This window comes from Lemur catta, chromosome 10, assembly GCF_020740605.2.
Source record: "Lemur catta isolate mLemCat1 chromosome 10, mLemCat1.pri, whole genome shotgun sequence".
NCBI classification, from domain to species: Eukaryota; Metazoa; Chordata; class Mammalia; order Primates; family Lemuridae; genus Lemur; species Lemur catta.
Window position 1 is genome coordinate 81,487,701 of NC_059137.1, and position 20,680 is coordinate 81,508,380.

The 20,680-nt window shown below is 38.5% G+C and overlaps 1 protein-coding gene across 6 annotated transcripts in view; it reads right to left on the reverse strand.

Annotated features, from left to right (window-relative positions):
* LOC123646463 (aminopeptidase O (putative)) overlaps positions 1 to 20,680 on the reverse strand; it is a 349,846-nt gene that overhangs the window by 281,544 nt on the left and 47,622 nt on the right. For all 6 annotated transcript variants that reach the window (XR_006737901.1, XM_045563458.1, XM_045563459.1 and 3 more), the window contains 2 exons: positions 19,236 to 19,402; positions 2,355 to 2,508 (listed from right to left, as the gene is read on the reverse strand). Coding sequence is in view for 5 of the 6 variants with exons in the window: in XM_045563458.1 (XP_045419414.1) it covers positions 2,355 to 2,508; positions 19,236 to 19,402 (321 nt within the window). In the remaining variant the exon portion in view is untranslated. The remainder of the gene's footprint in view (positions 1 to 2,354; positions 2,509 to 19,235; positions 19,403 to 20,680) is intronic.

The following is a 20,680-nucleotide window of genomic DNA, read 5'->3' on the forward strand; positions in this document are numbered from 1 at the left end:
AACATGCGCCTAAGCAGTTCCTCAGGCCAGTTCTGTCGATAAGAAAACCTTTACTTTTATCTTCTCTGTCTATTCCTCAACCGGCTCTGAACTCAGGAGGACCAGAGAGGGGGGCAGTATTTACCTCTCCGCCTAAATCTCAACAGGAATTTTAGACATCTTCTCTTCCCAGAATCCTCATTCGATTTGGCCATATCCTCCTTTCAGAATAATGGATGTGAGAAAACTGAGAAGCCATTTCAGTTGCTTCAGGGCAGGAAATAGAGAGCACACAGGACGTGGCTGCAGCCCATTCCCCACCCTGCGTCTCTTGGGAATATGGCTAGAAGGGCAAAATAACAAATGCCTGTCTTTGCCTTCCCCGAGCCTTCCTAAGGCACACATTTTTCAGCTGCACAGCTCCTCTAACAACCAATTAACCCTGAGGCTTTAGATGAAGAGCAAAGCACTTCTTCACCCTGAAAAATCTGAGAACCCAGGATAAAGTCTTCGTTCTATAAATAAGGAAAATGTGGCTTTGCCCAAGGAGCCGGGTGTAGTGGTGCACGCCTGTAGTCCCAGCTACTTTGGAGGCTGAGGCAGGAGGATCACTTGAGCCCAGGAATCTGAGGTTGCTATGAGCTAAGCTGATGCCACGGCACTCTATTGGGCAACAGAGCAAGATACTGTCTCAAAAAAAAAAAAAAAAATGCTGAAGTTGAATGATGAGGTATTCAGTGTGAATTTTCCATATCATTCTAAAGTACATCAGCTATTGCAGGGATAGGTGTTAGCCAAAATTTTATCTCTGTGAGAACAGATAGTTAAATTTTATGAAGAACAGAATCAGTAATGTGAATTATTGAAAGAAGATTTCTATAGGAATGCAGCATTTCTGTGTGATATCATGTCATATCAAAATGAATTGAATATTTCTTTGCAAGGTAAAACTAAGTCTATATATGATATGTGGCAAAAAATCCAAGCATTTCAAAAAAAGCTATCTTTTTTCAAAACACTTCTTCTTCAAAAGGAAATTTCAGATGAACATTTTCCCATTAGTAAAGGTCACTGATGAGCAGGATGATATATGCAAATCATTTGAAGAATATGCCTCTGCTAAAGACCTGTTAACTGGAGAATACAATGAAAGTTTCACTGACTTTGAGAATCATGACATCACACTCAAATTAGCATTTTAGCCTCACCTAGTTGGTATCACTAAGGCACCTAAAGAACTACAGATGGAATTGACTGAGCTCTCAGTAGATGACATTTTAAAGTCATTGTTTGATACTAAGAAAAGTCCAGTTGAAATATGGAAAAATGCAGTAGAATACCTGAACCTTCAGCAACATGCCCGAAAAATGCTTTCTTGCTTTCCAACCACTTATTGCTGCAAATCTACATTCTCCTACCTAACCCAAATCATGACGCCCTTCAGGTCACAAATGATTGATCCCCAACTAGAGGATCAACTGAAATTGCAGACCTCTGTGCTGCAACCAAATATTCGCATGCTTTCCAACAAAAAGCAGACACAACACAGTCATTAAAACATTAGTTAACTTTAAAATTAACAAATAGTTTTCATTTTTTGAAATTATTAAGCACATAGTAGTTAGATTTTTACAAAATAATGTATATTTTTAAGTATATTTAATTGAAGTTTCTTGAATGTGGCCTTATTTGATTACAGCTAAATTAATGCGGCCTTCCAGCGTGAAAAGGTTCTCCCTCACTTGGCCTCTACTAATTTTTAAAAACCTCAAACTGATTTTCTCTGGTTCATACTGAAAAGAAATAAAAGAAAAGAAATCACTACTGTTAACAAAGCCCTGACCCAGCAGGATTCCCTTAACCCAATAGTCTTGTGACAGTTTTCTTACGTCCTGTGTTCCCAAAGCGGCTACTAGCACCACTGAGGGAGGATGTCCCTAAAACACACTGCTAACAGCAGTCACTAGAACTGAAACAGCAGAGTGGCCGACAAGTAATACATCAGACAAGCAACTTCTTTTTAATGAAGTTATATTTTTGGCTACAGGAGCACTGAAAACCGAAGTTAAAAGTTGTAGGAGGAGAGAAAGTGTTGAATCTGAGGATTCTGTTAATTTAACCAAATACATATAAATATTTCGCCTGATTTTACAGGATTTCATACACTTATTTTCTTCTCTCTTTCTGCATAAATAATATGCCCACATTTCTATCTCTCAACTCTCCTTCCTTCCTAGTAGGGCTTTTCCTGCTTTGATTACTCCTATTTTGGTTTAGTTTCTCAGCAGGGATGACTCACACTCCCAGTACTAGGAAGAAACGCATCATACTGCTTTCTCAAGTGTTTGTTTTTCAGCAAGTTCCCAAACACAAACCTGAAGTCAGCCTCGGGGAGTGGCAAGGGTCTCTCTGCTGCCAAAGCATTTGATGAGCACGTCTCCAGCCTCATTTCTGTCCAGCATCCCACTGCAATCGTGAAGGTGGAGGCTGGCATGGGCATAGTTACATAGTAATGCCAGCTTGCGTACCCTACAAACAGAAAGAGAAAAACTTTAGTGAGGCCAGTATATGGTTCCGGACCTTATTCTGTATTTCTTCTCCTGAGGCACTCAAAGAGCTTGTGTGATAAGCTGGTGAGCACCAACTATTGAGGGTGGGTCACGTTAACTGAAGGGGCATTATTCCAGGATGCAGGGAAGGCACAAGAGGGATGATGGTTTCAAGGCAGCCAAGGAGGTTTGGGTCTCTTCCAGGGATCAGTTTGAAGCCCTTCAAGTGAGGCTATAAATAAAGGGTGGTGGGTGAGGTGGTCACTCACAGCTGCAAACACGGAAGGGCATAGGCTGTATGCTCCTATAGAGATGAGAATGTATCTTACTATCTTTATTGCCTAGCACGGTATTTGGCATTAAAAAAGATGCTCGACTTACATCTGTTGAATGAACGAATGACAAAGGAATGGTCACTTCTGTGCTGTAACTACTTTGTCTAATTTTAATTCAAGTCAATCTAAAATGGACACAGTAGAAAATACATGAGGCCAGGGAAGGCAGACAGCTGGGTTTTAGTACCAAGTCAGAAACTAATTAGCTGAGGAAGTTCAGGTCTGACCCCCCATCATTTTTATCTGTTTAGCTCTTTGAGCGGATGGAAACCAGGCGTAAAGGTTCACTGGAGCGACAGCCCCTCAACTGGTTTGTCACAGGGATGGGATTACACATGGGGCTCCCCGCCCCGGGTGAGTGTGTACTCTCTACTTAGTTCAAACTTTAGAGAAGGCTTTTTTATCAATGGAAGGAATGATTTATAACTTATAACACTATCCTTCCCCCATTTTTAAGATGGGAAAATAATTTGAGTGTTTCTGAAATCTGAATGTGTCATACGATCTGATTTAACATAGCATCTTTTTCTGAGCATGTGCTATAAATTGATGGTATGTCTTAAGGGGAATTGATATCATCTTATACTAAGGAACACATTCTCCACTCTTCATGTCCCTATGGGGAGGAACTTCCATTAGAGTAACACCTGTTTTTTTTTTTGTTTTTTTTTTTTTGGTCTCTTTACAAACTCCCTTGTAGGAGCTATTTTTCTCTTTCTTACTTTAAATTTTAGAGGGTTAAACACCCATAAAGTGACCTGTGGCTGTCAAATTTGGTCAGTGAGTGGATAAGATGTCAAATTCAGGGTCAAAATATTAATATGTCCACACTGGCCAGCAGATCTAACATGACATTTTTCAAAGTGCTTTACCAGTAAAAATCAATAATAGAGGTTAGATTTTGATCTCCATATCCTTGGGTCCTTTGTCTATCTCTCCACTAATTCTGAACTCAGGAAGGTAGGAAAGCAAAAAATAAATGATTTCTGGTGAAATTCAAGTTTGGAAGTCATTAGAGGAGATACTTGAAGGAGACATACAGAAGGGCATGCTCAGAACTGCTGGAAACCCACAACAGAGGCAGCCATTCTCTAAGTTTGCTTAGAAGTTCCATCCTGCTTTTGGAACCAAAACGGCCATTCTTGAGATCCCTCTCTTTGTAGCTGACTAAGACGTTGAAGGCATGCTCCTCTTTAAAGAGACAATCAAATCCAGTGATGCTGGAGCCAATCCAGTGATTGCTTCTACTGGGCTTGAAGCAAAACCACAGCCTTACGAGAATCACTGCTCTGATCCCAAGCCAGTAAGAAGCGGGTAGGGACAGTCACAGGACTCTCGATGAAAGCATGACATGGATCTGGCATGACAAGTTATTCCATGCCCACCTCCCTAATTTTTCCACTTTCCCATAACTACTTCATTCCCTGCAATCTGATGCCTCCTGCGACTGCTCCATGAAAAACGCAAGTTTGTACCGGACAACATGATGAGAGCTGGAGCAGGTGGGAGGGAGGGTGGAGATGGAAGGAGAGGAGAGAGGTTGTGGGTGAGGAACTAAATCTTTTGAAAGGCCTTGTTTAAAAAAAAAAAAACTCAAATAACCAAATTTTCTTACTCAACGGGCTATGATCTGTCATTGTTTCTCTGAAGTACATTTTAGAGCATTTACCACGGACCATTAGATTTTCCTCCTTAAAAACGTAGACCCTTGGGGGTTCAGTAAATAAGCAGCAATGATAAGGCTTTCAGATAAAAATGGGAGTTTGAATGAATCAGGGCACCTCTACTTCCTCCCCAAACTCCACTAAAGGACAGCAAAAGGATTTTTTTTAAAGGCATAAACCAACAAGAACAAGAAGAATAAAACAAGAATCAACAGCAACAAAATAGTATTGGAAGCTAGAATGCAGATGGGAAAGTGGCAAATGATGCAGCACAACTAAATTAGCAGTTGGGAAAGATAAGACCCACCTCATTTTATCCCCTAGAAAAGGCTCTGAGGTAGAGGCAGTGCTGAACTAAGCAGGCCTGGTTGAATGTCTAAGAAGGGTTCAGATCCACGACCGCCTCCTCCACTATGCATACCTAGGCCCAACCTACCCCCCACATTCCAGCTAATAACTGGAGGTTTATTTTCTAGAGAGTCAGAGAGGGCCTCTGGACTAGGGGGTAGGGATGGGGGAAGGAATGGCACAGTTGAAGGCAAATGAAGGGATTAGATGAACATATGCACAGAGGATGCTGAGATCACCAGCCATTTTCTCTTATTTGGTTCCCAGAAAGCTGGCAGCCAGGCTTTCACCCTCTACCCAGGAGACTGAAGGAAGCAGACCAGCCACGAGAAGATGCTTAAGGACCCTGGAGGTTTTCTGTGATCAGCCTATGGTGAAGCTCATGGTTGATAAGCCTTCGGTATGCACTCAGAGCTTCTAATCAGTATTTTAGCCCCTACTCCTAAATGCATGCAGACAAACCAAGGATCTCTGAGCATTCTTAGAAAGCCTCTAATGCAAAACCAGGAGACCAAAATAAACAGAAACAAGCAACTTGGAGGGTAGTAATCACACAAGAAGAAAAAACTTCAAAAAACATAAAACATACAAATGCTAAGAATTAAAAGAATTTATTGTAGCCCTGAAACAAGTACAGTACAGTTTTAAAAAAAAGGAGAGAGAACTCATAAGTAAGGAAAATTAAAAACATGAAAGAAAAAAAGAAAAGCTCAATAAAAGGGATATGATGAAATATAAAGCTGAAGAAATTTCCCAGAAAATAGAGCATTAGAAAAAAAAAAAAAAGACAAAAAGATGATGAAAAATAGAATTGCAATTCAGGAGGTTCAAGGTCCAAGCAAAAGATAGAAACTCCAGAAAAAAATAACAAAGAAAACAGAAGGGAGGAAGTCATCAGTCAAAAAATTAGAGAAAACTGCCCTAAACTGAAAGGGGCATGAGTTTTCAGATTGAAGGACACAAAATACCCAGGACACTGGATACAAATTGACCTAGTAAACTAATCAATCAATTAAAGTAATCTTAACAGAAAAAGAACAATATTTTTGGTGCAGAGATACTACTAAAATGATAAAAATATAACTCAGAAGGAAGAAAAAATTTAGAGAGAAAAAGTAGACACCACCCTGTTAAGAAATCCTTTTAAGAATAAAACACTATGCATAACAGCTAGTCTCCCTACCTCATGTACTGAATTTTTGACCTGAGCTTTTGCTGCCTGTTTGGTTCTTTTTTTTTTGAGACAGAGTCTCACTCTGTTGCCCAAGCTAGAGTGCCGTGGCGTCAGCCTAGCTCACAGCAACCTCAAACTCCTGGGCTCAAGCAATTCTTCTGCCTCAGCCTCCCGAGTAGCTGGGACTACAGGCATGTGCCACCATGCCTGGCTAATTTTTTCTATATACTTTTAGTTGTCCAGCTAATTTCTTTCTATTTTTAGTAGAGACGGGGTCTCGCTCTTGCTCAGGGTGGTCTCGAACTCCTGAGCTCAAACTATCCACCCGCCTTGGCGTCCCAGAGTGCTAGGATTATAGGCGTGAGCGATTATAGGCATGAGCCACCATACCTGGCCTGTTTGTTTCTTCTACCATTCATCTAGACCATGGGCAAGATGAGACTTGTGGAAACAGCAGAAACTGAATCTACTTCCAAGAGAAAACACTGCTAATGGAGTAAGAGGTATTTGTTAGATCCCTACACAAGGTCACCCAGAATCCACAGAGTGCCTAATCACATCATGTCCAAGCACCTTTATCAGAATGTCAGTACCCTCTAGGTGATGTGGGCAGGACACTATATGCCACAAAGGGATATGGCAGGGCAGAGAAATGGAGATTAGCAATAAAAAAGTCAGAGCCTTAAATGACCCAGAGTTTGGGAGTGAGATGGCAACAGTGATAACAAAACCTGAATTGAGTCCAACAAAAATATTTTAGAACTGTCATTGTTTCCTTGCAGCCTTCTCTGAAGTTAAATAATGGAAAGAAAATGATTTTTTTTGGAAATGTATTGAAAATATCACCCAAACCCATATTTTAAATGCTCACGGTGATTTCCTCCTATACAGCCCACAAGATTTTTTATTTTCTTAGATTCCTAAAGTTCCCCTACTTAGTGAAGATCATTCAAAATAAACTGTTTCATATTTCAAGCTTTTAAAAGCAAAAAAATTTCTTGGCTACCAAGTGACAGTCAAATAGGGGCAGATCAACTGGCTGGGCCAAATAGGAACCAGCCAGGAACCCAATTCCCAAAGACCCTGATCAAATTCTTCTCAGAAGCTTCTCACTAGTGTCTGGCCCTGGGCTTCTTGCCCTGATCCTGGGTGAATGCTGGAGCCAGCACTGAGATCACTGAAGACTTCCAGTGCTCTGGGGAAAGTTTTTATTCATTGTCGTGAGGACATTTCTAGTATCCTCATTTAGTAGAAAAGTCTCTTTTGAGTTGTCTGTTCATGGATTATACCAATGAGCCCAATCTTGCATAAAGACTGCCCACTGCCACAGGGAACACCTGACCTCATCTTCAAATCAGCCTGCAAAAACTGTAAATAACAAGGTGGAAACACTGCCTCCAGAAAGCAAAGCATACATTCCCAAGACAAAGAGAAATAATTTCTAGGTTGTCTATTGTTTAGGATGAGCCTACCTTGCAAAGAGAACTGATGAGAGTTTATCTCTCTTGGCTATGTCCATTGATTGAGGTCCAGCTCTGGAATCTGACAGCTGGGGTTCAATTCCCTGTTCCACATTTACCACTTTGGGCACATTATTGAATCTCTCTATGCATCAACTTCCTCTTGTATAACAATGGAATAATCGTCATATCTACCTCATACGATTTTGTGAGGGTTAAATTAGATATTATATATAGTGATATATATAGTGATCAACTAGACATAATAACTGGCATATAGTAAGTGTTCAAGAAATGTTAACTGCTGTCTTTGTCATCATTGCAGTTGTTTGAGAAAGTAGTATAGGGGTGTCATCATCATCATCTGTAAGCTCTCATCTTTACTGCCTCCCCCTGTTCAGGCTGACTTTCTGAAGGCAGAGGCGAAGAATGTTGAAGGTATGGCTGCCACATGTGCGCCGAAACCCGTGACCTGATGAGGCCCACATATGGGGTTTAAGGTTGAATAGCATTAAAACGCAGTATACACAAAGCGATCCATTTAAAGGAGAATGACAGCCTAAAGGGGGCATCCTGTATGACTTCATATAGAATGGGCCATTTGGAGACTATTTAAATGGTGTTTACTTTAAATGAGCCATCCTCCATGAAACAGACAGTGAATGCCTTCATTTTCCTTTTGATTCAATCTACTTGTACTAGACTCCATCCCTACACCAGCTGCAAAACAAAGAGAACACGCTGTACTTGAATTAACCCAGAGTTTTTCCTCTGCAGAGGCCAGAAGCCCATCACTCCACTGGATGATTTCACAGCCAGGCCAGGATTCATCAGCAAGTTACAGAGAGCGGGGTGGTAGGAAGGGGCCCAGAAGAAACATCGCTCCCTAACGATGCAAGCGTGAGCAGCCACCCAGCTTGCCCTCCCTTCTGGACACATTCTGTAAAGCTGGACTTCTGACCTCAGAAAGAGATCAGAGTTCCTTAACACCCCTATACTACTTTCTCAAATTGGACCATATCTGGGGGAGAAAACTCTCATACATCAATTGTCGCACTAGTAAAAAAGATGTATCATATGTGATATTGTTCTTTTAATCACAGTAGCAGCAGCTATAAGATCCAAATAGACATTTTCATCTCCAAAACAGGAATGAAATTTTCCTTATAGATGACTGTGCTTTTTGTAGGTATAAGAGGATCTGAAATGGGTCAATTTTCAAATCACAAGACGTAGTTTTTAAAATTTAGTTTTGGAAATAAATACTATAAAGTATACAAAATTATAGCTAGATAGGGGGAATAAGTTCTAGTGTTCTATACTACTGTAGTATGACTATAGTTAACAATATATTATATAGTTTCAAATAGCTGTAAGGAGGATACTGAATGTTCCCAACACAAAGAAATGGTAATGTTTAAGATGATGGATATGCTAATTACCCTGATCTGATCACTATATGTATCGAAACATCACTATGTACTCCATGAATATGTACAATTATTACTCAAAAAAGAAATTTAAAAAAATAAGTATCATAACTAAAGAATGTTAAGACAATTAATTATTTTTCTCACTGATTACTCTTAAAACTTTCCTATGAATAGTTATGAAGATTCTATCTTACACAAGAGGAAGAGTAATTATCAGTGAAGAGGGAAAAAGGAAGAACACGATGGAGCAGTCAGTTTATGGGGAAAGAGAGAACTTTTTATCCTAAACCTGTGAAAAACTTTGCTAATTATTTGAGAAAATCATTTCATGAAAGAAAAAAATTTTAAGAGAAGAACAATCAAGATACTGTAATTATTTTTACACATAGGTCATGCTCACTAATAGTAAATTGAATACAAAATTTATGGAAAGTCAATGTCTTATTCTTAGGAGAGTCTTGGATAAACCTACTCCACAGAATTCAAAGGCACAGCCACAACCGCACACACACACACACATAATCACTCTGCTTCTGCAGAGGCAGCTTATTTATCTTTGCAAAGTTAAGCATCTCATAGAACTTCTTGTGTTAAAGAGTTATTGTTTTCACTGAAAATTAAAACAGCCACTTAAATTCTTCCTAATAAAAGCATCCATTTTACCTTTTCAACCTCTCCACTATTGGGTAGACAAAGAGCATGAAGCATTCAGAAACATCAAATTGATACATGCTTGTGTTCAACATATCATATTTCTTTCCTCAATTCTTCTACAGCCCCTGCTTCTTGACTACCTCAAAATTGTTTCTTTCTTTAGCCACAATTCCTTATTTCAGAGCTTCTTGTCCAAACTATTCCGTATGTTGCTATTATTTTGGAAAACTTTGTATCACAAATTAAAGATGCTTGACAATATGTATAGGAATATGTATGTATAGGAATATGTGCATTTATAAGTTTATATAGGCATACTCTATATTACATATTTTTAAAATATATATTATATATACATGTGTACAATAGACACATACATAAAAAGGAGGGAAAGCTCCCCGTTTTGGCTGCTCTTGGCCTCCTTCTCCAGAGCTTGGGTCTTCAGCAAACTCCAGCTTTCTTTCTGTCCCTACTTTTTTGATGCCGAGTCTACACAATCTGGTTTTCTCAGCTCTTTCGCCACTCTCTTGAATACCCATAGCGTGACTGTCTTTCCTTAGTTCTTCTCTGCTGTTGCTCAAGGGTTGTAACTGGCATCAGAACAAAGGAGACAGTAAGACGCCCTGGGCTGGTAGGCACTGGCACTGCCTGACCAGGGCGATGTGCCAGGTCAGGCCACCGCTTTGCAAGCACTGATGCCACCCGCCAAGGCTTCGGGTTTCCTTCCCTGCAACATGGTACCGCCTCAGGCACAGGAGACCCAGGAGAGAATGACCTTCAAGATCATTCTTGCGAACTAGGTAAAAGAGCGCCACCTACTGAACACAAGCGCCTCCAGAGGTTTTGAGATTTTCCTTGTTGGCTAATGGAATACCTAAAGGAATACATTGCACCAGGCTTGTTATTCCAAGTCTCACCAGCCATTCTGACCTATGATACAGATGACCTAGTGCCCCTTAAACTTAAGTACAAAATGGATCAGTTAACTGGACACCAACTCATACTGCTCCAGATGGTCACAGGGTAAAAGTTAGTACCTTATTCACATGGGAACATTCATGAATGTCAAGTCCAAGACAAACATCCACAGCAAGAACTGGCATTTACAGACCTGCCAGAATCATTGTTGTCCAAAAGAAACCATGATGACTTTCACATATGTTGTGTATGGTAAGTGCAGTGCTTGGGAGGGTAAGCAAGATCTAGTCAACAACAAATCACAAAACAAAAGAATTAACTGACAAAGAGTTAGAAAGTACTGACTCACCAGCACCTTTCTAATGGGAAAAAATGAATATATTTATTCTGCACTCTACCCCTTAAAAACACATGAATATATATGCACTAGCCCAGAATAAAGTTTCCCCAGTTTTAGAAACAAAGAGCTTTCTCTACTTTGCATTCTCTCTTTGTGGGGAAAACACTTAATCATAACCATTCCTAAATGCCTTTTAATTTACCATTTCCTTATACGTAATTCCTGGTTACATACTGTGGGAGTAGTCTAAATAGTATTGCTCATTTTGAGCCATCAAGAGGGAAGAAAAGTTGGCTTTCAATTGCACACAGGAGGGTCTAGTCTCTCAAATCTTGGCTTTTTCCTGGAATTTCCCACACCAAGTCAGGAGAAAGAGAATGTCAGAAAGCTGGTCTATTGGGCAGGCCAGAGAGTAGCATTTTGCCCAGAATGAAGTAATGTCTACAGTCTTTCATTTATACAGAAAAATGAAATCAGATCCTATGCAAGGGCACATGTAGTTTTTAACACCTTTCACTTGTTCATATGCTTTTTCACCTTCATTTGGAAGGAGCTTAAATTAGGCATTCTCCTTCATTTACTTGAGGCTTCCCACAAGAAAATAGAAGCAGAGTATTTTATTCTTCTAGGAAGTAGGAATATGCTAAATTGTACTCTGTGAAAATAAAACAGAACCAAACAAAAAAATTGCCAGAGGAAAATAAGAATGTACTAAACCAACTTTTTTTCTTTAAAATTTATTGAGGCTAGAGAAAAGGTATAAACTCCAATCCACAGCATAACTGAAAGAAAAGACCCCAAAGTCAATTTTGTCTTTTGACAAAATGTTTCTTCCATGAACATATTACTTCTGTCTGACTACAAAGAACACATTTATCCAACAAATGAATACTGAGCCCTTATTATATACATGGCACTGTATTAGGCCTTGGGTTTCCATGCTCAATAGCATCGTTACATTTTGGCAAGGAATACAGGCCAATAATAACACACACATCTCTGTCTGCCCAAATGGGATTATGCTGAGGAAGTTGAATAATAAAGGAGTTAAATAAGTTAATCTAAATCTATGGCCTTGACTGAGCTAGCCTTCTTGAGAAAAGAATAATGACCACTCGGCTAATAAAATTCTGACAATGGGCTTCACCCTACAGTCCAAACCATTAGCCTTCTTTTTAAAAACAGTTAGGAGGAATGATTTCCCTTATGAAGCAAGGGCTCAGAGGTCTGTCTTCTGATTTCCATACCCTGCCCAAGGGCTGCTGTCATTTCTGTAGCTGTTATCTGCTCACAGGTGCTTTGCTTCTTTGGGGAAATCAGCTGGTGCCTGGCAAATGTGCTAATCAGGCTGATGTGTCACCGTGATGGAAACTGTGACTTGCTGGGTCGGGTTTTGCCGCTCATGTTTTCAAGGATAGCTCATCGTTTTAAAGGGCATTGTGCACACACAGTGAAGGTCCTGTGAGACCAATCTACCAATCTAGAAAACACAACTTAGAAAGGAAATAGTATCATCATGTATCCACACACTCTTTTTCTCTAAGGAGTGTAGATATGTTTGTAGAAATTACTCCATTCTCCGAACAGCCATTTTGGTCCTGGCAGAGCTTTATTAGTACTATTTCCTGGTTGTCCGCTGATAAATCCCAGCTGTAGGCTACAGGAGAAATTGCAGTATTAGGTGTAGAGTTCTTTTTCCTTGTTTAGCTCGATCTTTCCTCAGTTTCAACTGGTAAAATCTGTTCTGTGATATCATATAAGGTGTAAGTGGTATGAACATAAGCAAATTGTAATAAGCATCTACTTTATTATAACTACACCCTAAACTGGAATTCTCAAAAAAAGGTCCACAGATATATTCCTGGAAGTATGAAAGTTTTCCATGAAAAATTTAAAGTTAACTCTTCTTTTAATGTTTTGATGATAATCTTCAAATAGATAAAAGGCAACAGAGAGAGACGGTAGAGGTTAGCAAACTTTTTTCTTTAAAAGGCCAGGTAGCAAATATTTTAGGCTTTGTGAGCTTTTATTGCAAATACTCAACTCTGCTGCTGTAGCATGAAAGCAGCCATGGACATTGGTCATGATCCAATAAAACTTTACTTACAAAAACAGGCAGTGGGCTACATTTTGCTAGTGGGGTCTGGTTTGCTGACTCCTGAAATCATCCGGGTATCACTGAGTATTACCACATGATTTCAGAGTTCACATCTGAATCAGTGTGTGGGATTGCACAGGGACATGCGAGACTGCTCTAATTATTGAGTGATAATGAGAAAAGAACAGAAGGATGATGCTTTTGGCTGAGTAAAATTCAAATGACATCACAGCATGGTATGTAAGCAAGTTTTACAGCAGATAGAAGACAAGTGGTGGAGATAATCACGTGGCTCAGGGTAGAACAGGTGTTTACTCTCAAAAGAAACCGCATGGACCCATCAGTACCACATTCGTATTGTGAGGGGCAATTTAATTTCAGCAAAATATTAACCTTTACATTAAATTTAAGTTGTTAATTTGAATTTTATTGATGTACTAGTTTGGTCTGTGTTTAATGTATAATTTTATGTCAGATTTATAGATGTGTAAGAGTTATAAACATAGTTTATATCTAGTCTCAGGTCTATAGTTTTTAAAATATCATTCTAATACAAATAATTTCAGTCACTCCTGGTGAACTGTGAGATTTTTTTTCCCCTGCTAAGAAGAAAAATAATGCTCAAGTTTGAGAAACACTACCAAACACAAGGCTCTAATCATGAATGAGAAAATATGTAGGCTTCGTGAGCTTTGAGTAGGGAGAGCCACATCTTTGGAGGCATAGTTATCACAAGCAAACTGTTACAGACAGAAAAGGGAGCTGGAGGAGCCCAGGTATTAGTGCTCGGTTGAGACTGCAGTGTTTCACGTACTCAATCAACCCAGCATATCAGGGAACCAAATAAAGAGGGTAGAAAAAGATCCTATGTGAGTCTAGCAGAACCTGACTAGACAACTGCCAACAAGACACCAGAGCCTGGATAAAGGAGCTAACTAACCTTTCATCTGTTGAACTGAAAGGGGGAATCGGTCAGCACACAAGCGGAGAGTGAATGGAACTGAGGGAAATCCGCATACTTTATCTTGTCTGTTGGTACACATCCGACAGGAAAGCCATGAGCACCATGGGGAAAAAACCCAGCAGAATAAAGGTAAAAGAAGACAACATTCTAAGTACTCAAAGGAAGAACAAGTATTGGAAATCAATTTACTACAGAAACCAAAACCAGTTTAGGAAATGGACATTGTCATTATGATACAAGAAGATATAACTTCTATGAAACAATAGTAAAAAGCCATGAGAAGATAAAAGGCTGAAACAGAAGCATAACAGATTGAGATCAAAAGTCAATCAAGTAAGAAAATTTTAAAAAATGAAGGACTGAAAGGAAACTAATGTTACAATAACATAATTTAAATCTCTAATGGAATTAGTAAAGAGCAAAACTGTAACTATGAAAATCAGTGGTATGAAATGTAAATAAAAAATGAAAAGGCAAGCCAAATAGACTGGGAGAATATATCTGTAATACATATATCTGATAAATGGCTTATGTCTATAGTATTATATAAAGTATTCTTATAATCTAGTAATAAAACAACCAAAAAACGCACATTAAAAAAATGTGCAAATGACTTGAAGAGATGCTTTTCAAAAGAAGATATAAGAACATGCAGTAAGTATATGAAAAGGTGCTCAACATCATTAGCCATCAGGAATGCAAATTAAAACCACAATAAGATAGTATTTCACACTCCGTTGGAGGGCTAAAATTAAAAAGACTGACAATACCAAGTGTTTCCAAGGGTGAGCGCAATTAGAACTCTCATACATTGCTGGTGGGAATATTAAATGATACAACCACTTTGGAAATCATTTGGCAGATACTCGCAAACTTAAACGTACACTTAATCATATGATCAATTCCATTCTTAGGTATCTACCCCAGAGAAATGAAAACCTATGTCTCTATTTATATATGAATGTTCACAGCACATTTTCTGTAATGGCCAAAAACAATCCAAATGTCCACCAACAGGTGAGTGGACAAACTGGTTTATTCATACAATGGACTACTACTCATCAATTAAAGAAAAAAAGAATAAGCTACTGACATCTGCAACAATATGGATGACTCTGACAACCATCATGCTGAGTAAAAGAAGCCAGACATGAGTACACACTAAATGACTCCATTTATATGAATTTTAAGAAGTGGTTTAACCAATCTATAGTGATGGAAATCAGACCAACGGCTAATTGGAGTGGGGTTAGGGAGGAATGAGTACAACGGCACAGGGGAATTTCTAAGATAATGGAAATATTCTGTATCACCATAGGTGGGGATTAATTAACACGTGTATATATTTGTCAAATCTCATTGTATGCATTTATTACATGTGTGATAGTTAGGTCAACTTGACCGGATTAAAGATACCTAGAGAAATGGTAAAGCATTACTTCTGAGTGTGTCTGTGAGGGTGTTTCCAGAGGAAACTGGCACCTGGGTACCCAGATAGAACAGAAAAAGGAGTAAAATGATTTCTTCTTTCTCTCTCCCGGAGCTGGGACACTCTCCTCCTCCTGCTCTTTGACATCAGAACTACTCCTGGCCCGGTTCTCAGGCCTTCAGCTTTGGACTGAAAATTACACTATCAGTTTCCCTGGTTCTGAGGCTTCTGAACTTGTACTGAGCCTCGCTGCAGGCATCCTGGAGTGTCCAGCTTGCAGGCAGCCTGTGGTGGGACTTCTCAGAAACCATGATCACATGAGCCAATTCCCCTAATAAATAAATCTCCTATATATCTATCTATACATATATATCCTATTGGTTCTGTCTCTCTGGAGAACCCTAATACAATACATAAATTATACTTTAATGAAATAGATAAAAACATACCCACGTCTAGATTAATTCTAGAAAGTTTTGAATTACATAAATTTAAAAAATTCTATGAGCGTGCAGGCAGAAAAATCAAACTACTTTCAAAGAACAGAAAAATGTGGTATCAGATTTCTCCTCAGAAATACTAAATAAGAGATGATAATGAAAACATTTATAGTTGCTAAAGAGAGAAAAGAAGTAACTTAAGAATTTAAGTGAAGTCCAGAACTACTGGTAAACTAAATTGTGAAACATCCATTTATGGAATACTCCATAGTCATGAGTGAATACAAAAAAAGCCAATGTAAATATGGAAGGACTCAGAAAATACAACAGACATCCATCCTTTTCGGGGGAAAAAAAATTAAAATCATTTCCCAGCCAACTGAAAGATGATTCAAACTTGAGCTCAAGAATGAAGAAAGTCTAAATACCTATTACAAATATGACTTGAAACTGAATGAAAATAGAAAACAATAATAGTAATTCCTAAAAGATACAATACACAAGCGAAATAAAGAAATAATATGAGTCCCAGAGCCCAAGTTTTATTACTAAAACCAGAGAATGTGGGTGAGGAAAGATAATGGAAGTAAATACTTATTAAATTCCTTAACTGGTATGCAGTATAGTACAGAGCTATTGGTTAACTAAATTTGTAAAATATCCATTTATGGAATACTCCATAGTTATAAAAATAATGAGGAGGCTCTTTATGTTCTGATGTATCTATATCTATTAGATATCTATAAATAAATTTATTCTAAAAGGGGAAGCACAATACAAAAATGTGTATAGTATGCTACAATTTGTACAACAAAAGAGAAAAAACATTATTCAAAGGAAATTGGTAACCCTGGTTGCTTTGAGGGAGGGTTACTGGGTAGCTGGGAAATTGAGGTAAGAAGGAGACTTTATTGCAAATATTTTCTTCATTTGTAAATGAGTCAAGTAAATGTTACCTATTTTCAGAAAGAAATTTTTTAAGTGTATTACTTGTTTTGTTTTGTTTTTATCATAAGAATCAAGTAAAGACTCATTGAAGACTTTAGTACATATGTAAATCTAGCTTATGGTAAAGAAAATATCACAAATTAGAAAAGATTCCATAAATGATCTTGAAGCAATTGGTTTTCTCTTTGGAAAAAAGATAATATTTAGTCCTCATTTCACAACCCTGATGAGACTAAACTATAGACAGATTAAAGAGTTAAATTATAAAAATTAAACTATAAAAATATTACAACAAAATAGGTGAATCTTAGACCAAAGAAAGACTTTCCAAGAAAAAGCTGATAAATTTGACTTCATAAAAATTTAAATCTCCTACAGATCAGAAACATCATATAAAATTAAAAGACATACCAAAAACTGGGAAAAGTACTTTTCACAAATATAATGAAGTTAATATCTACATTTTAAGGAGCTGATCAAATTCAAAAAACAAGACAAACTTTGTGAAAACCTCACTAAATCCTCAATATAAAAATGGGCAAAGGAAACGAGGAGATAGAAAATGAAAATGGCCACAGAAAACAATGGTGATCTAGCACCTCTTGCATTATCCTAGATAGAGCTGGAGCCCATTCTACTAACTGAAGTATCACAAGAATGGAAAAACAAGCACCACATGTACTCACCATCAAATTGCTATTAACTGACTTAACTGACAAACACTTAAGTGCACAAATAGTAGTAACATTCATTGGGTGTCAGATCAAAGGGAGGGTGGTGGAGGGGATGGGTATATTCACACCTAATGGGTGTGGTGCACACCATCTGGGGAATGGACACACTTGAAGCTCTGACTTGGGCAGGGCAAAGGCAATATATGTAACCTAAACAGTTGTACCCCTGTAATATGCTGAAATTAAAAAAATAAATAAACACATAAGGACATGTGAAACTCACTGATAACCAAAGTAATCCAAATTAAAAAGAGACCTTCTCTTGCCTATCAGATGAGCAAAGTTCCAGGAGACAGAGACCCTCATAACTACAGATGAATGTGTAAAGTGGCACAACCTTTTTGGAAAAAAATATGTACCAATAGCCTTAAACATGTTCCAACTTTTGACTCAGTAATTCTAATTTTATATAAAACAATTCCTCAGGAATTTAATGCAACTTTATTTATAATTGGAAAAAAGCCCTGGAAACAATAAAAATGTTTAATAATATGGAAATATTAAACTCTGATATATTCATATAACAAAATATTATGCCAATGTTAAAATCATAATTTTAAAAAATACTTAAATGATCTGAAAAATATGCAAAATACACTGTGAATCAGAAAAGCAGAATAAACACTGTTGTATGCTATTATAATACTTTTGGAATGATAATACATACAATACAAGCAGTTGGTTTTTTTTTTTTGTTTTTTTTTTTTTAAGAGACAGGGTCTCACTTTGTTGCTCAGGCTGGAGTGCAGTGGCCAGATCATGGCTCACTACAACCTCCAACTCAAAAGCTCAAGCAATTCTCCTGCCTTAGCCTCCTGAGTAGCTGAAACTACAGGCACATGCCACCACACCCAGCTAATTCATTTTTAAATTTTTTTTTGTAGAGACAGGGTCTTGCTACTTTGCCCAGGCTGTTCTCAAACTCCTGGGCTCAAGCGATCCTCCTGCCTCAGCCTCCCAACATGCTGGGATTGCAGCCCTGAGCCACGGTGCCTGGACTAGATCTTATATACTAAAAGGAAATGAAGCAAAATGTTAGCAATGATTTCCTCTAAAATTATTTAACCTTATTATTTTTACTTTCCTGCATATTTTAAAGTTTCTGTAATAAGTATGTGAGAGGAGACACTACAGTTTAAATAAAGAAATATTACAACTACAAAAATTTTGCCTAGCATCCACATTCTCAGGATCTCAGCTGAAAGGGTTAATTATTGCAATAAGCAAGTAATTCAGATAAAACCTTGATCGTGCAGTAGCACTTGCCTTCTGTCTTTCTTATACACTTTTGGTTCAGAACCTCACCTAGGCAAATAGCATGTAGAACAGATCCTTTACCAGGACAACGCCAGTGGGCTCACCAACAGAAGCATTACCTCTCAACACGATGAATGACCATGTACCGACACCATAACCAAACCACAGATAACTCAACTATAATGGTGTTTCCAGGACACACTTGTCAGCCCAGAAAGTCTTCAACCAAGACCACCTACTTATGGCCCACAAACCACCAGGTAAAAGCAACTACTGAAATAATCTATGAATTGATAACTCTAGCGCGAAGAGCCCCAAATCCCATGCCCAGGCTCCTAAGTGCCCCTCCCCAACCCTTGCTTGTTTTCTCTGGCAGGATGTTTTATAGTATGTTCATTTCCAACCCAACTAATAAAGGAGCTCTTTAAAGTTTAGAAAAACACTGCTTATTGGGTTCCTGCGTCCAACATGTGTGCAATACATAAATAAGCAAAGAACACATGTACAGTACCTTCCCGAAGCTGTGTTGGCTTGGCAGAATTTTCCCCGCTCATTAAAACAACAAAAGATGCAGCTGCTCGAACTGTAGCCTGCCATGTTGACATGGCAACCGGTGGCTCCTGGCATGGAAAAAGGGCCCTGTTGTTTATGGGAGATCCCATAGTATAAACACATGGCCTGCAGAAGAGAGACAAAGAAACAAAGGGGCAGAATCTTTAAAATGAGTTGTCACTTTTCTCACCACCATCGTAGTGAAGGTTAAGTTGAGCTTTCAAAGAGAAAATATTTGAGGCTGTAGTTGACTCGTTTCAAAGCATTTTGAACTGAAACTGCCAAGGGCTGGCTATGTGAATAGCTGAGTGGTTATTTCTCCCAAATGAATTACTTAAATATGTAAAGAGGGGCTTTTTTTTGTAAGGAGAAAAATATTTTTTGGAGAAAGTTTTAAATACTAGTCTGCCAACTTATCATTTATATTATCCTTGCCCCCTCCCCTTAGGTCTCTATGCCTTCAAAAGAAAAAGGTTTTAGAGACATTCTTACAAAACTTTTGGAAAGTATTCTGGAAAAGAAAATATGTTTGGAGATCAGTGAGATATTAATGCTTGGAAAAACAAGCTGGTGGTCTCAAATCCAGTGCTGGCGGGCAGATACCCCCCCAATCTTGGAAACTACCATCTCAAATGGAGCCCTTGTGGAAATCCTTGTGTGGAGGCCAAGAACAGGGGTTGGCATATAAACAGGACTGTAGGTCACAACAACCAGGCTTATGATGGCAAAGCCAACTGCAGAGAGTTGTTACCAAAGCAAGTGTACAAAACCAATGACCTATTCTGCTACAATTAAAAAATACAAACCTACCCAATCCAAAAAAGATCCCTTCCATGATCAAGTCGTGGTTGACAGAGATGGAAAAGATCTACAAGATCAAAGGAATCCATTCTTTTGACACCACAGAGTAGAAGGCACAAGACTGACTCCTCTGGAAAATGTCTTAGGAAAACGTTTCCACTTTCTGTTTTTCATGAGTCATGACAAATATGTAACTTTAACCAGCCCAACTTATAAAATAAATCCATACAACTGAGCACTACTGGTTTTGGATAAACGGGTTTTCCTTTTTCATTAACATCATTATAATTGAATATTTACTATATTCCTACAATGTGCAAGAACACGCAGAATGATGGTCCTACTCAAATGGTCAGCGTCCAACAAGGAAAAGAGAAAGCAGTCTAGATCTCAAGAAGCAGAGGTAATTTAATATACGAAATGGATTATCAAAATGACTAGAGGAGCTGGTGTTACTGGGTTACAGTGGCAGGAGTTAGTTGGCAGAAGCCAGAGTCACAGTAGGGATGTCCAGTGGGAGATGGGACCACAGAGGAGACTCAGCCACACTGAAGCTGCCAAAGGAAGCAGGGAGAGGAGAAGTAATACCTTGTTTCTTGCCAA